Source organism: Bombus huntii, chromosome 2 (assembly GCF_024542735.1).
Source record: "Bombus huntii isolate Logan2020A chromosome 2, iyBomHunt1.1, whole genome shotgun sequence".
Classification (NCBI taxonomy): Eukaryota; Metazoa; Arthropoda; class Insecta; order Hymenoptera; family Apidae; genus Bombus; species Bombus huntii.
The window spans coordinates 558,782-575,515 of NC_066239.1; the positions used below are offsets into that span (position 1 = coordinate 558,782).

At 34.9% G+C, this 16,734-nt stretch overlaps 1 protein-coding gene across 8 annotated transcripts in view; it reads right to left on the reverse strand.

The window, feature by feature from the left end:
• Positions 1-406: 406 nt before the first annotated feature.
• The window catches only part of LOC126873472 (TGF-beta receptor type-1-like), a 79,455-nt gene continuing 63,127 nt past the window's right edge, over positions 407-16,734 (reverse strand). For all 8 annotated transcript variants that reach the window (XM_050634379.1, XM_050634359.1, XM_050634351.1 and 5 more), the window contains one exon: positions 407-11,201. In XM_050634379.1, the coding sequence (XP_050490336.1) occupies positions 11,079-11,201 (123 nt within the window). In that variant the 3' untranslated portion in view covers positions 407-11,078. The remainder of the gene's footprint in view (positions 11,202-16,734) is intronic.

Below are 16,734 nucleotides of genomic sequence, written 5' to 3' on the forward strand. Positions count from 1 at the left end.
CTAGGTTCGATAACGAATCCTCGGTCGACGGGATGATTGATGAACGTGCTCACAAAATCTAAGTCGGACGCGTAATATTCACTGGTCGTAAGGGGTTACTCTTTTCATCGATGAGATCGCGAGAAAGAATGACTTTCCCGTCCCGATGATGTCCCGGTGTTCTTTCATCTCCGACATATACTATACATATACTTTACGTCCTTCATATTGCCGTTTCTATAGAAAAATATCGGGTTTATTCTAAATCCAATTTGAAAAATAATTCACCGTATAATAAGAATAAAAAATGAAATAAAATGGAATAAAAATTAAGACAGGAAGTGGAATCTAGTAAGAAATACAGTGGAAGGGTCGTTGACTCATGAAAGAAATCGGAAACGCCTGACAATGACTGATTTTAAGATGATTATCAATGTAAATGTAATTTATTCCAACCAATTATTTTTCATTGTCAGATCACTATGGCGTTTATTAGTAGGGTCTGCGTGGACACGCAACGCAAGAGGCTTCGAGTATTTCGCGAGAGTCGCGACCACGGCTTCGAATAGATATATCACGTATTAAACTATGTTTCGATGATTAATTCATTTCAATTATCTTCTCCTTCTTTCCTTTTCGTTAAAAAATGTTATGTTGATTCGCGAGATCGTAAAAAAAAGACAATCGCGTGAAAAGACTGTCAAACGGACTCGCGCTCGACGAGCCTCAAGAATTCCGTGGCCCCGTTATAATTACAAATCAATCGTTAATTAATAATTAATAACATTAGGTACATATATCTATTAGCACTATTAAGATTCACCCACATCGTTCGACACGCATCATACAGTAACAGTAGGTGATCAATCATTGAACGAATGTGTTTGTTTCATCCATTTTATACAATGCTTTTTTACGTATTTCTTTATTCATTTTTTGTTGTTATGGAACAAAATTTTGCTCATAGATATGATTTACTTACAGGATATAGGATAAACGTGTCGCTGATCGAAGATCACCTTTTGGTTGAAGTAAGGAAGAAATAACCTAGTACCTTTAATTCCACTAATTCTGTACTTTTTATAAGTTTGATAATAGTACTATAACTATAAAAGTGTAATTATAAATTATCTGATTAATGTGTTATACTCAACAAAATGACATAAATATATGAATTATTAAATCGATAGAATTAAAATTTTGCTGTAGTAGATTTTTTATCATAAATGTTAAAATTTTTAATTTTTGGAACAGGAAATTTAAACGACTTAAAAACCAAGAATATAGAGAAGTTTAAGCTATAATATTACTTTCAAACCATAGTTTAGGAAAATGCTTTTTATTATTGATATTAAAATCGATCCTAAATTCATTGAAAAATTTAAGGGAGCACTATTATACATAAAATATATACTTCATCACCTAGAATAAAAACAGATTTTGTCAATAATATTTTGAAACATTAAATTATCTCAAAAATTAAGGATATCAGCTATAAAAGAAATTCGAATAAGTCGATTAACAGAATTAGAATAAATATAAGCATCGTAAAATAATAAATAATCTTTTATATACAATCTTTTTTATCTAGTCGTATATCTATTTCAACCTAGTCGTTCTTATCCAACTTCTACGATCGATGATTTTGTTACACTCTAGAAAAAAGAACTCAATTATCCAGTCGATATAATCAAGTTGCTTTGTAATTTAGCGACACGTTTATGTTTTCTAATCGCAATCGTACGAATCAGATTGGAATAAAACATGTCTGTTACAAACATACGTTACGTGAAACTAGAAAAACAAAAGAAAGTACACCATCCACCAATCCACCCTTTCGTCATTATGAAAGTTACAAGTGTTCACCCTATCGTATGTAAGTCGTTGATTAACATTTACACCGTTATGTACAGGATATAATACATTGGGAAAAGAATGACGGTAAACAGAAAGATCGCCGCTACGGTAATAATGAAGTTATAATAAAATAATAATTATTACAATTAATCCTAATAATGGTAGGTACAGATATTTTTTTAATTTCTTCTTCTTTTCAATAAAACAACAAGATTAAACCAAGAAAACAAGATTATAGTTACGTGTCTTACGCATTTCCGTTCTTTCGCAACAAGCAAAAAAAGAAATTTGACTATCTGCTGAAATAAAGAGAGACAAATTTTCACGCACAAACATGAAACAACAGAAAGGGAAATATAATCTATGAAGCGAGGATACAAGCGTATAATACGAATCTCGAAATGCAACATCGAATTTTCGCGTGATTAACACTAAATCTACCGGCGCAGTCAAATTGACCGCTATGCGACTTCTGCACAAATTTAACCATATTTAAGCTTTATCATATCGCTTCATAATTTCTGACTTTTCCTAAAACATGCATACAATATATTTTTCGGTATTTAATTTTAGTTTGCTCTTTTATTTGATGAGAAAAATTTGTACTCTGCCTTGCCTACCGTAAGCGGTTATTTCGACCGCCCGACAAAATATGTTAGTTATTCTTAAAATAAATGCAATCAGTACAAATAAAAGCCTATCTCAAGGTCAGATGACAAACAAAATCAGAAATAACAAATAATAACAGCTGTTGCACCCGCAATCTTGTCATAAAACAATCTATCCCTCGATCAAGATAGACACCAGCTGTCAAACATATCAACTCAGGCCCATAATAATTCTAAGGAACCGCCACAAAATTTAGCATTTTTTACAGTCCATTGTTACAAACATTTTAAAAGTGGAGAAGTTTCTTAGGATTACTGCTCATTGCTATAAAACACGGGGAAAGCTTTCCCAACTCCACCTTCGAGTAACCGTTGGTGGAGAACGGTCAATACTCATCAATATTTTCGTATAAATATCGCCGTCACAGATCATATTTTTACTTGCTATCGTCTTTTCGACTAGAATACATCTCGGTTTGTTAGTCAATTAGACATCTAAACTTGTTATCTCTAAAACTCAGACAGGAAGCATCTCAGAGCATTTTGTGTAAAGTTGTTATAAAAGTAAAGCATATCAAATTTGACAATAATTTTGTATTCCGCACATAGTATTATTCTGTGATAAATATTTACCCTAGAAAAGGGCAAAAAGGAAAGAAATTATCATTGACAGCAGAGAGTGAAACTGGGTCCGATGGAACAGTTTGGAAAGAAATAGATGCAAGTCCCAAACCTGGCATAATATTTTTAGGAATATGCTAAACGACATATAATGAAAGGACAAGTAAAAACGGCATTTTATCTTATTATTGATCATCGTATAAGGGATCATATAATAAAATGTACAGAAGCATTTAGAGTATTGGGGACTAAGAGGGAGCTAGATGCAACAAAACTAGATGCATTTATTGCTCTGCTATATGCCCGCGGTGCATATCAGGCAAAAAATTTAGATGTCTCATATTTGTGAAATAAAATTTGGAGGCCTGCATTTTTTTTAAAAACAATGAGCAGGAATGACTTTGCTGACTTTATGAGGTTTATACGATTTGATAAGAACGAAAAAAGCCAGCGTTTATGAACCAATAAATTTGCAATGGTATCTACAGTATGGGGCCAATTTACAGAAAATTCACAAAATTGTTATAAACCTAGTGCATACATTACTTTTACATAAGAAATCGTGGGGAAAAAATCATGCAATGAAACTATCAACAAGTTCAGATTCATTACTACAAAAAACTTGTCACGTAGAAGATTGTAAAGGTTACAAAATTACGAAAATTTGTTTAAGATGCGGGAGATATTTATGCGGCAAATGTACATTTGATAATAAGATAATTTGTAAAAAATGCAGCAAAGTTGAATAAGATATATCTCTATATAAATAAAAGTGTAATTCTATTTAAGTCTATGATTGAATTAAACAAAAGTAAATTTGGACGAAATTTTGTGAAAGTTCAACATTTTATATACATTTAGTTATAAATTAACCATTATCTAAGTTAAATCATAAAAACTATTACTTCTTTAATCGCCGGTCATTTTGACCACACACGATAGGAATAGATATACACAAAATGTCGGTAGATTTAGTGTTAAGAAAAGGTGTACCCTCATAGAAAATAATAAAAAAATCTCAAAAAAAAAAAACGATTTGTTTCGCGGAGTTAAAACTCGTGTTAAAACTCGTATGAAAATAGAAATAAAAAGTATGGGGTGGAACGAATTTACTACCACTAAGAAAACAAAAGGTCGTATCGTTAATAAAAAAACAAATGAGTGGTAACGTAAAGCAAAGGACGCAGGAATAAATCTACACACGTGTATTTTCAACACACGCCAACATATGCCAACTCCTCCCTCTCTCTTTCTTTCTCACGAAAAGATTGAATTGCAAATATAATGCGAACGTTAATCGGCGTTAATTTGGTATGTAGTTGATTGACGCAAAATGTGATAACACAACGCAATTATAAAAGCTGAGTAGAATCACAGCGACGTTCCAACATCCACGTTGATTAACACTTAAAAATTACAATAACACTATAAAATACGCGTTGACGTGTTGACTAATGTATAGAATTGTATATTATTGTATATAATTGTATATTATAATAGGATATTCATATAACTCTAGGCGATAAAAAACAAGTTTCAAAGTAATAAAAATAAACTTGAAAGCAGTATATCTACTAATTATTAGGAATATTAAAATAAAAGAGTAAAGGACCTCCTCAATTCCAAAGCAATAAATTTATCATTATTAAAATCGTTAAATAATAAAAATATCTGTAGTCAACGTAGACAAACGTTATCGTCAAAAAAATCCAACAATCATTTTATAAAAATTACAAAGATTATTTTTAAAACACTCCCAAGGCAATTTTACAACAATTTCAAGGAATTAATATTTCGATCAACACGTCAACATCCAACGTTCAATTGAAACGACGCGACGCAACGAAAAATTAAAAAATTGTTTTCCTTTTCCTTAAAAATCTTTCCGATAGTAATCGCCGATGTATATGCATCGTTGCTAAACTGCACGCAACTGACGAACTGAAAAAGATGGAACACGGCTTTAAACTAAAAGCGGACGGTGCTAGACATCTCTAGCATCGCCTCGAAGGTACAGGTTTCTCACATTCTAACACGATACAGGTTTACACTCTACGTTTTGCACACTTTGCGCTTTCTTCTTTTTTTTATCTTTTACTATTTATTACACTTTCCTTCCTCTCTCTCTCACTCTCTCTCTCTCTCTCTCTCTCTCTCTCTTTCACCTTCTTGTTTTGTACAAATCGAGGAGTAGGGAGTTGGGGAGCGCTTATTAAGCGGTAAGGGAGCAAAGAAGAGCGTTACAGGGGGAGGGTTGGGAGAGTTAGGGTGTAAAATATACTATTTGGCAGTTTGGCATTTCGTCGGATATGAATCAGACTGTTCGCTATTTCGAGACCCAGGTGACGATGTCCTTTTATCCTCGACTCTTGAAACGTCATCGACCACGAAAATTGCTTAGAAAATGTAACGGCGGGAGATATGGAGATCATATCTATAACAGGAGTGCTCGACAAAAGTTCCTGATTGAGTCTGAACACGACGGAATGGACACAGGATCGATACTATTATTCTTACTCTTTAATTAGAATCTAAATTGGAGATTCGACTCGATAATAATCGCACAAATATATGGGATTTTTGAAACAGCTTGCTATAAACAACAAAGATCAACGACGCTTATATAGTGGCAGGTAACTTTTAAAAAATTCTTCGAATAAAAACGTGTTTAACATTTTGACTGCCACGTTGGTCACATATGGCCATGGTTTCTCCTGTGACGCCACGGTGGTCATTGGTGACCGGAGCGCTTGAACTTCTTACACTTGTAAAAATTGAATGAAAATTGACAGTTAGGGCATTCTGAATGTAACCGATAAATAGAAGATGCTTTGAAATAAAAAGTGCCCCATTGAACAATTAAACATTCTTATTAGAACATCAATAAAAGAAAAATGAGAACAAATCTTGTATCTAACGGTGCACTGTTTGCGTCCATATCTTTGAGGGGAAATCTACGAATATTATTATAAACACACCTTAGAAAATAATCGTAAATTCTGCTTTATAATCATATAATTAAAGTTAGTGAAGTGTGAACATACTTTACTCTTATACAAGGTGGTTGGTAACCGTTGGTACAAGCGGAAAGAGGGTGATTCTACGCGAAGAAAGAAGTCGAAAACATAGAATAAAAATTTTTTTTTTTAATTTTTCCATCGAGACAACGATCTGCAGTGAGATCCGTTATAACGAGACGTGATAAAATGCGCGCGTACCGAGCGAAAATTCAAAGTCGATTTTGTCGAAAACAACGCCTCAAACGAAAAATTTTTATTCTATATTTTCGACTTCTTTTTTCGCGCAGAATCACCCCCTTTCCGCTTGTACCACCAGTTACCAACCACCCTGTATATAGAATGAGCAAATACTGTTTACTAATAACTTCTACACGTTTCAGCAATATATTCTGGACGATTTGCTTACGACGAAATAACGAATGCGAATGATTTGTTGAAATAAACGAAGCCTTGTTATAATATGTCGCTATCAACTGTTACCAAGGCGCCACGGTGGTCACCCGTGACCACCAATAAGATAAACGGTCCATTGGGGAAGAATGTTGTCTTACATCATCAATTTATTATTATTTTGCCATTATATGCTTTGAACAATAAAAATACTCCGGTGGCGTCCTGCGCGAAACATGTGATTTTGGCGTGGCAGTCAAAATGTTAAAAGTGATTTTGTTTCCTGTTATAAATAAAAATATGTAGTGGTCGTTATAGTGACTTGATAACATTGTGTAGATACTTCGAAAAAAAAGAGTTTAAAAATTATTTTGTTTAGAGTTATAAAGCATTTTAGTTTAGCCTATTTATATGTAATATTATTTAAAATTAAAAGAATATATCATGTATAATTAATTTATCTATGGTATTAAACGTTTACTGCGATAAGTACGATACATATCATATACCCCTACGAAATTTAACACAACGTTTTTTCGGACCCCCTATAATTCATCTTCTATTCTTGATAAAATCTTTTCAGTCTAAAGTCTAGAGTAACACTTTTTATAAAACGTGTTTATAAAATGGGGCAGTAAGAAAAAGCACTGGTAACATGTGAGGCTTTAACAAGTTAAATCAAAGATATTTTTCCTTCAACGAACGTCTCTACGTATGTAAGAGTGCGCAAACACGTAGTTATAGACGCGTACGAGAATATTCTGTACACATTATATCATTATTGGTCTCACTCACTCACTCACTTATTCTCACTCACTCACTCATTCACTCTCACTTTCACTCACTCACTCACTCACTCACTTACTTACTCACTCACTCACTCACTCACTTCTCATTCCCTCACTCATTCACACACTCACTCACTCACACACTCACTCACTCACTTTAATTAAAACTCGATATCTCTTATTGGCACAAAATTGTACTAGTAATATGGAAACATCTGTGAAAACACGTTACCGTCGATAAAGTTCCACGACAAGGTGATTCTTTCAAACGCGTTTTAACAAATAAGTTCTGAGTGAATTTGTTGGTGGAACTACATTGACCCACAGTAATTCTATGTATGTATTGTTATTATTTATAATATCATAAATTAACCTACGTCGTAATAGGAATGTGTACGAGAAGAACGTCGATGGAAAAAATGCGGTCCCACACCGAAGAAGCATTCGTTCATTTAAAAAGAAAAAACGGACAGCGAGCCAGGAGCCGGATGCACGCGCGGAACACGTCACGAGGTTAACAGCTATTGTATCATCTCCTTTTCCTTCTCTTTCGTGGATTATGTAAAATAGTTTACTTACTATAATCGAACAATATTAAATCGTTCAGTCTTTTGGTGAATTGCAGCGTTCACGATGTCGCTACGAATAAACGCATCTCCGGTCGGTAACGCTCGATCGATGAATTACGAGAAGAATCTCATCGTCGGTCGTCGAAGAGAAACGAATTTTATTAATTTGTTTATTGACAAAATATTCTAGAGATACGTCTTGTTCCCACCTTTATAAGAGATTTGTATCGTTTATACACAAATTTTAATTGGATCGTACATCAGTATTCTTACTGTCGATGTCGCTTTTCTTCCAAAGAAAAAAAAAAGAGTCATCGACGTTGTGATTGTTTCTTTTTCCTTTGTTTTTTCGTAATAAAAGGGTCGTAGCAGCTGGGTTTCGAATGGTTTATAAAGTTCCTTTTAAAAAAACAAAAGAGAAAAATCCGTTGAACTTTCCCTTTCAGGAACGCAGTTAATAAAAAAAACAATATAAAAATACAATTATGTGTATATCGAAGGACCCTCCATTAATTATACCATAATTAATCGCAAGTTTGTAGACTTTTACGCTGGTTATTGGATGACAATGACTCGATTTACCTTTTCCCTTTTTTCTCGGTGTTCTCTTACACACTATTTACTATCGTTCTTGTTACTTCATGTTCTTTCCTGTCCGGTTCCAATTATGCTTTCTTGTGTCCATTTTCCATTTTCCGAATGTGTCGGCTCTGTTTCACGATAATATACGATAACATAACCATGTACCTCCGTCGAAGGAAGTTTGACGTCCTTAATTATCTTTTCCCTTTTTCTTCTTATTTAACATTACCAAATCAATCAGCCTTCTTTGGAGCCGCGACGAGTGGTCGTTAAACACAATTTAGCTTCGTAGAGACATACCATACGCATATTTCCATATTACTCGCTCGTTTTCACTATGTAACAAATACGTGCACAACTCTGTCTCTCATGATTGCTTTTCGGGAACCGCGGCACATAGGAACGCGTGTTACAATTATGAATATTTTTACCTTGCTCCTCAAAATGCGAATCTAAAGGAAACGTATAAAATATCACTCATGAAAAAGTCGGAGCGATAATTAACAATATTCAAGGAGAACACGCGTTCGCAATTGAAGCATCAGCATCGTTCTCTCTCTCTCTCTCTCTTTCTCTCTCTCTCTCTCTCTCTCTCACTCTCTCTCTCTCTTTCTCTATGCTTCCCTTTCTCATCGATCCATGAAAAAATTCACGAAAATATAGTTTCTCCAATGTTTTTCTTTGTTTTCTTTTTTTCTGTATCAATTTGCTTTCATTTGTCCTCTTTGTTCTCTTTTAAAACTCTCTTTTTCGCTACCTTTCAGTCGTAGGTTCGCAGTCTGTCTCTTCTTCCATTTTCTATCTTCTATTCCGCAGTTGCTCAGTCTGTACCTTTCATACGTAAACGAACATTCATTCTTGAGCTTAGCACCCTTTAATTTCAGCCTTCCTGTGTTACAAAGGAAACACGCTTCGAAAGTCCCGCGTATCATGACGCACCGCCTTCAGCTCGCGTATCACGATTAATACGCAAAAATATTTCGTCTTGAGCAAAACATCTGGGTATGTCTAACGCTAAGAATACGTGTAGTCGTATCAGATGTGTGTATATGTGTACGTGTGTGTGTAATATCCGGTTAACGAACCAAACCAAATAGTAGAAAATGTCATTCGTTGTAAAAACTTTGAGAACAATTGGAAATTTACCGCTGCGAAAAGGATACCTATATGTAAAAGGTATTGTTTGTTTCTGTTGAATAAAAGATCACGTAAAAAATGCTAAATAAAGAATACTAGTAGTTTTGTTTCTTTTGTTTAAGCATTCATCTCGATTATAGCTTCTCTTACAAACAAAAACAAAATCACGTATACTTCTGTGTGACGTGTCTATTCGACAACCATAAATTGTTCGGCTCTTGCTAACTACCCTGTATATATGTACAGAATCGATGCAAATATTCGACTCTGTCTAATCGCAAGAACGAGAAATAAGGATATGCATTTTTTTTCTAACATGATGTGTATGGATACGCTTCCATAAAAGAAGGAAAAAGAAACTTAGTCTCTGCACGCACCGGTAAAATAGGCGAATAAATCCATATGACACTATGTGTAAATTTTGAATAAAGTAAGAAAACTATATATGTATAAAATGTATAAGGAAAAGAGCGAAAACATATGAAATTGTGACGCGGAGGCCATTATTTTCTCGTGAAGTCGTCTCAACCCATACGCTGGACGAGGAAGGTCCACCTGTCAGGAATAATCATTGTCGATCGGTCAATCGAATTCGATAGTTAATTTTTTAATCATCTTGCTGAAATGATTGCCATTACAAACTAGTCGACGAACAAATTACTTCGGTTAATCGAATCGGATCGCCCAACAACGAATATACGTAATTACATATATGTGTATATATTAATATACAAATTTATTAATATTTATTAATATTACTCAATAATATTCATTAATATTACTCAATAATTTATATACGTCATTATCTTATCATTACTATTAATAAATATACAGCAGAAGTGTGTGACATGTGATCAGGCACGATATCATATTCGATTAACCGAACACTTTACGCATGTTTATTTATTCCGTTTCAATCAATCGATCGATCGATCGTCAGGAACTGAACGCCCTGATATTCTCTCATTTTGGACATTCATCACCAACCCTGTCCATGTTTCTGTTAGCCATTGCTCCCTAACGTGCTTTATTACTTTTTCTTTCCTTTATCTTTTAAAACAAGACGTCCTTTCAGTTGCCCGACTACGACTTCTTTACATAGAATTATTCCGCTACCTTATACGTACAATCTGAAACTTGAAATTAGGGTTACAACTCGACCAAGTCAACGCGATCAAAGGAACGTCACCTCCATTTCATTTATTTCTTTTTTTTTTTGTCCGATTTTTTCGCTTTTTTTAATATCTTTTTAACCAGTCTTTCGTTAGGCTCTTTGATCCAACTATTAGAATTTCTCACTTTCGACCAAATGTCTTATCTCTTTCTTTTTCGCTCTTTTTCCCATGCTCTCTCTCTCTCTCTCTCCTCTCTCTCTCTCCCTTCTCTTTCTCTCGCTCACTCGCGGAGTAACACGGCACTTAAAAGTGTTATTGCGATAAAAGTATTACAATTAAAGTAAATGTCCAAGTATGTTTCGAGCACTTCTAGTATTCCGGTCATTTCGACGACCTGCTGATTCTCCTCGTTTCACTTCAAGTCCTCCATCGCACCGTAGTTTGCGAGGGATTTTTTAATCCTAAGCGCGGTCAGCCTAGCTGCCGCGTTGTGATACCAACACTCCTTCATCACCTTCGACATCACTTGTAACGCCTGGAAAAGAAACCAAACGACACGTGTATCATAGATTATATAAAACTTTCTACAATTATCATACACACCTTTGCATATAATTAATGATCAAGCAAAATATAGGGAATTTAATTCACAATTTCTTTTAACCTATTAACTGCGGAATTTAGTTTCAAAAGTTCCTTATAAAGTGCGCAGGTAAAATCAAGCAATGACGAGTATACACGTCGACCGCAAGGTAAATGCTCCCATTATAAATTTTATGAGAGGAAGGATTACATTTCTATTCGATAAAAAATTAATAATTTATTGTTGAAAAAAAGGTATTACTATTAAAAATGTAAAAATTGCAAAAAAATAATAAAGTAAAGTACACAAAACAATTCGAGGAATAGCCGATGCATTAGGGAAAATAATCAACTCAATTTATAAAAAGCAATACATTATACGAAGCGTAACCGATATGACAAAAAAAATAATCAAATAATCAAACTCTTTTTTTTATATATGTGTGTATAAAATATGCATAAAATAAAAATATGTATATGTATAAAACGGAATACGTAAGTTTTAGTGGAAGTATAAAGGGAACATACCACTAAATGTCATTTATTAAAATTTTTTTTTTTAAATTTTGGGTTTTTATAGTAAATGGTAATTTTTTAATTTGCACGACGAGCATACACATCAACCGCACCGAAATAAAGTTTTAGATTGACATGTATACACATCAAAGGCAGTTAATTGGTTAAAGAATCTGTTACGAAATATAAGATAAGATAAGCTAGCTTAAGTATAGATAACGAGATGCAGAATAAGGACTATTATGTAAGAAGTAGAACTCTGTAAACCCGAAGGGAGAATGATAAAGAATCTTCTATGTGTAATAAAATATATTCGAATATAAGTGGACTGTGGATATTCATGTAAGTTTTGTTTTTTATAAGTATAACTGTAACAAAGTTAGTAGTTATATGTAACAATTAGGGCACACCTTATTAATTTCAATGACCTTGAAATATGTTGTCAAAATCAATACTCTTTTTTCTCTCATTTAATCGTACTTCATACTTTGTTCACTTGGACGTTTGATAAATTTTTCTAACTTTATTGTTGAATAACACGTGGATGTTTACCCCCAACGGGATACCATCTTGGAGTTTGTCTATTTTATTTCTTTAGTGCGGTCAATGGGATGTTTTCTTTTTGGTCTTCTTTTTATGTGGGTTTTCTCGCTTCAGCAGCCAGCTGGTTTGGATGTGTTGTCATTCTTTCCTTGTATTTTTTGCGTATCTGCCGATTTCTTCTTCGACCAGTGGTATTTTTAGGTCTTTCTGGATTAGGACTATTGTTCTGAATATTATCGATTGTAACAACTATAGTTTATTTATGTGACTCATTGCTGCAGTGCTCCATAGTAGTATTCCATACGCCCAAATTGGTTTTATTATAGTTTTGTATATTTTTCATTTATTTTCTATGCTGAGTTTAGAATTTCGACCAGTTAACCAGTAAATTTGTCTTCTTTTTATCCGTATTCAGTCTATAATTGATTTAGTATGTTGCTTCCATGTCAGTTGTGAGTCTAAGTGTTCCTAAGTATTTAACTTGCTTTCATTGTGTTATGCACGTCCCATTCAATTGGATACTTGATGATTTCCGTTTCCTTGGTGTAAATGTAATATGGTTGCATTTACTGAAGTTTTCTTTTATTCGTTTATGTTGTAGCCACTTTTCTATTTTTGTGATATGTTCTTGTATTAATGCGACTGCTGTCACAGGGTTAGTGTGCCTGACTAGTACCATTGTGTCGTCCGCGAATGTCAGTATTTTGCTCTTGGTAGATGTTGATATGTCGGTCATTTATAATGTGTATAATATCGGGCCTAAGACGCTTCCTTGCGATACCCCTGCCTTGATGTCTTTGACTTCAGAGTATGTGTCCTTAATTTTTATTACGAAGGTTCTGCTGCTCAAGTAAGATTTTATTAATTGGTATATTTGCTCCGGGAATTGTTTCCTGATTGTTTGTAGTAGACTTTCGTGGTTTATTTTGTCGAATGCTTTCTCTATGTCCATAAAGAGGGCCGTGCAGTATTGTTTGTTTTCTAATGCTAGTATTATTTCGTTAATGAGCCTGTGCATTTGCTCTGTCGTGGAGTGTTTGTTTCTGAATCCAAATTGGTGATCTGGTATTAATTTTTCTTTCTCTATTATTGGTTTTAGGCGATCGTATATTATTTTCTCTAGTATTTGGGAAAACACAGGAAGTAGTGATATTGGTCTGTAAGATGCAGTTTGGTGTGATTCTTTGCCTGGCTTAGGTAACATTATCGATTCTTAAAATTGCATTGAATATTATTGTGATTAATCGTATTGCTTTTGGGGAAAGGTTTTTCAAGATTTTACCATTAAAATCAATATTTTGAACCAGTTATTCCTGTACATATGATCCCCGTTCGGCCTCAGTTTCCAAAACGTTCAGTTAGCGAAAAAAACTTCGATTAAATTGTCATTCCGATTAGGTACACTTCATTCTGGAATAGGCACTCGCAGTTATAGCGAACGATTCTCCATTAACGTGAAATAATCTTTGACGAATCGATTGATATATGGAATATTGCGCTTTATTCTAATTTTCATTTGGTCAATCAAGTGAAACTATACAAAAAGTTACCGCCTCCCCAATTACAATGATTTTGAAATATGTATGTTGAGAACGCTTTACACAATTTTTTCCTGTACATATAACCATCGATCTTCGGTAAGGGCTTAGTTTCCGAGATCTTCGAAAGAAACTGTCGGTGACACTACAGTGAATTCTGCGTCCGTAGCAGCGTATGCGTTATTGCATTGGAAGCATCCACGTAGAATATAAAAGCATAAAATAGTGGACAAGGAACGACGTAGAATTTGTCTAATTGAATGGCAACAAGCACCTTGCCTTCGTAGGAGTGTAAAAGGCCCATCCTTTTCCGTGATGACGAACGTACAGTATCGTATCGACTCAGAGATTAGCTAAGCATCTTAGAAATAGCGGCAGTGACATGTAGTTCACATTGCATAATTACGAAATATAAACTACTGTGAAACATGTATTTCTTACATGTCCTTACACTAAATAATGCATTTAATTATCTTACTATTATTACGCATGGAAAATATCCTGTCTCCGCCACACTCTTGAGATACCTTCAAGAGCACTCAAAAAACAGAAACACCTTTTATTTTAAATTTCTCTAGTTTTAAATATCCTTTATCTAAGCAATGTAAGTAACACAGCTGCGATTGAGCTGGATACCTAATAGACCGTCACATCGCGTCGCCACGTGAGAAGAATCCAACAACCATTCTTTGCAAACTCAGAAGGGTTATATTTTTTCGCGCCAATCGCCTTGCAGGTAGATTCTCCTATTCCAACCGACTCCAGTCACAAAATTCCCTTAGTTTCAGAAAATACTGCCTCCTAAAATCCTTAAGACTACAAAACTGCATCGATAATCAGATCTCCACCAAAAAATTCTGTAATAAGAAGAATGTCTTTCTCCGTGTTCGATAGATTAAAATTACAATTTTAGATCTACTAAAATCCAAAAGAGCGACGAGCGTAAACGGAAGTGGCGGGCAGGATAGCGACTTTTTCGCTCCGAAGGTTATAACGACTAAAGAGTAAGAAGGAGACTGCATTTGTAATATCTTCGGACGGAACTCTTCATACAATTACGAGCGAACCTCACCTCAGGTAAATTCGTTTGATCATTTGATTCTATTTGGCATCACTAGTTACCGTACTGCCAGTGTGTCAAAATCGAGCATCCACGCTCATAATCACACATATAATAATCTTTCTGATTATAATTATAATATCCATATCTGGGTTCGAAATTCGAATCTAATTGTTTTAGATCTAATACCCACGTTTTGCAATCCTTCACAAAGATAGTTGAATATTACCCACATGATACGATTTTACTACTCAAATTGTGTTGACTTTTCTTAAACAAAACACAGAATCAATACTAATATTTCTCATGACTCCCTATGTCCGCATCTTACAGGTTCCTTCACGTCAGGTTCGTCCTCGCAAACAACAGTCCTAGCGTCCTGATTTCGTATCACGTTTGACCGTGTATTTACCTACTAACCAATTTACATTTATTTTATGGTATTTATAGAATACGGATGTATATATGTATACGGATTATATATATGTCGGAGAAGCGTCAGGAATAGGGTTGTGGGCGTTTGATAAATCGTCATTGGAATCGGCCATCGTTGGGTTATAACGAAGGTACGGTCTGTTAATACGAGTATGGATACTACCGACTCGACAAACAACCGCGGCGGTTGGACACTCGCGATACTAGTGATGTTGGTCTTAGGTTCAATAACAAATCCGCGGTCAACGGGATGATAGATGTACGTGCTCACAATAATCTAAGTCGGACTCTTTGCGAAAACTTGGAATATCCACCGAGCGTACAGACACTAAGTAATTTACTAATACGACCTCACGAGAGAATGACTCTCCGTCGCGATGATGCTGCAGAGGAAAGCTATGATAGTGTGTGTCTGAGGACACGAGATCATCGGATTCGTTGAGGATAGCCTTCGTTCAGAAGGTGACGGAATTTGGCGTTGCTGCTAATTGGTCAATCTCCATATCGGTGGTTAGAAAAGGATGCTAGCCGCCCTCGAGGTTGCTAGTGGGAGACGCCGTTCGTTGAAAAATAGGTTTCTCCTATCTTCCCGTAGTTGGGACAAAGACTGTTTGTTTGAAAGACTTTAGTCAACTAAATCCTAAGATTTATGACGGGCCCTCAGGCTAGCTGAACATGTACTCCGGAGACGCATCGACATTTGGCAATCATCTTGCTCGAAGAATAGGGTCTGCGTATGGCGAGCCACGGGACAGAAACCGCTGGAATGTTTACTGTCGCGTGTCGCCACAAATATTTCTTTTAAGGAGAGCTACAGAATTACTCCATACCTTTGTTAGACAAAGCGTTCATCCCGTGACCGCGGCTACGTTCGGCGACTGACTGTCGACTCGAGCCCAAGCTCATTATCACAACTCTCGAACAATTACAATCGGATTGAATAACTACAATTGTTCAATTACAGACTCCGGTGTTCTTTCATCTCCGACATATATATATATATATATATATATATATATATATATATATATATATAATCCGCATTCTATAAAATACAATTGCCGGGTTCTCGCACTACTCGCAGCTCCGACTCATAACACTATAATAACACTTATAATAACCAACCTCTGTTTTAAAATTATTAGGAGTGATCAGTGGAATAACAGTTAAAATGTTTTCAGCGCTGCGGGTAAATAAGACTCATTATTAGAATAATTTATGCCACTGACTGATTACCTAACAGACTGCTTGATTACGGATTAAATGAACGTAAACTTGTATTATGTAAATGAAAAATCGTAAGTAGTAAAGAGAATCAGAAAACTCCTTTTATGTATCTGATAGCTAATTATATGTAATAAAATAGTTCTACTCTGCTGTCTATTATTTTAAAC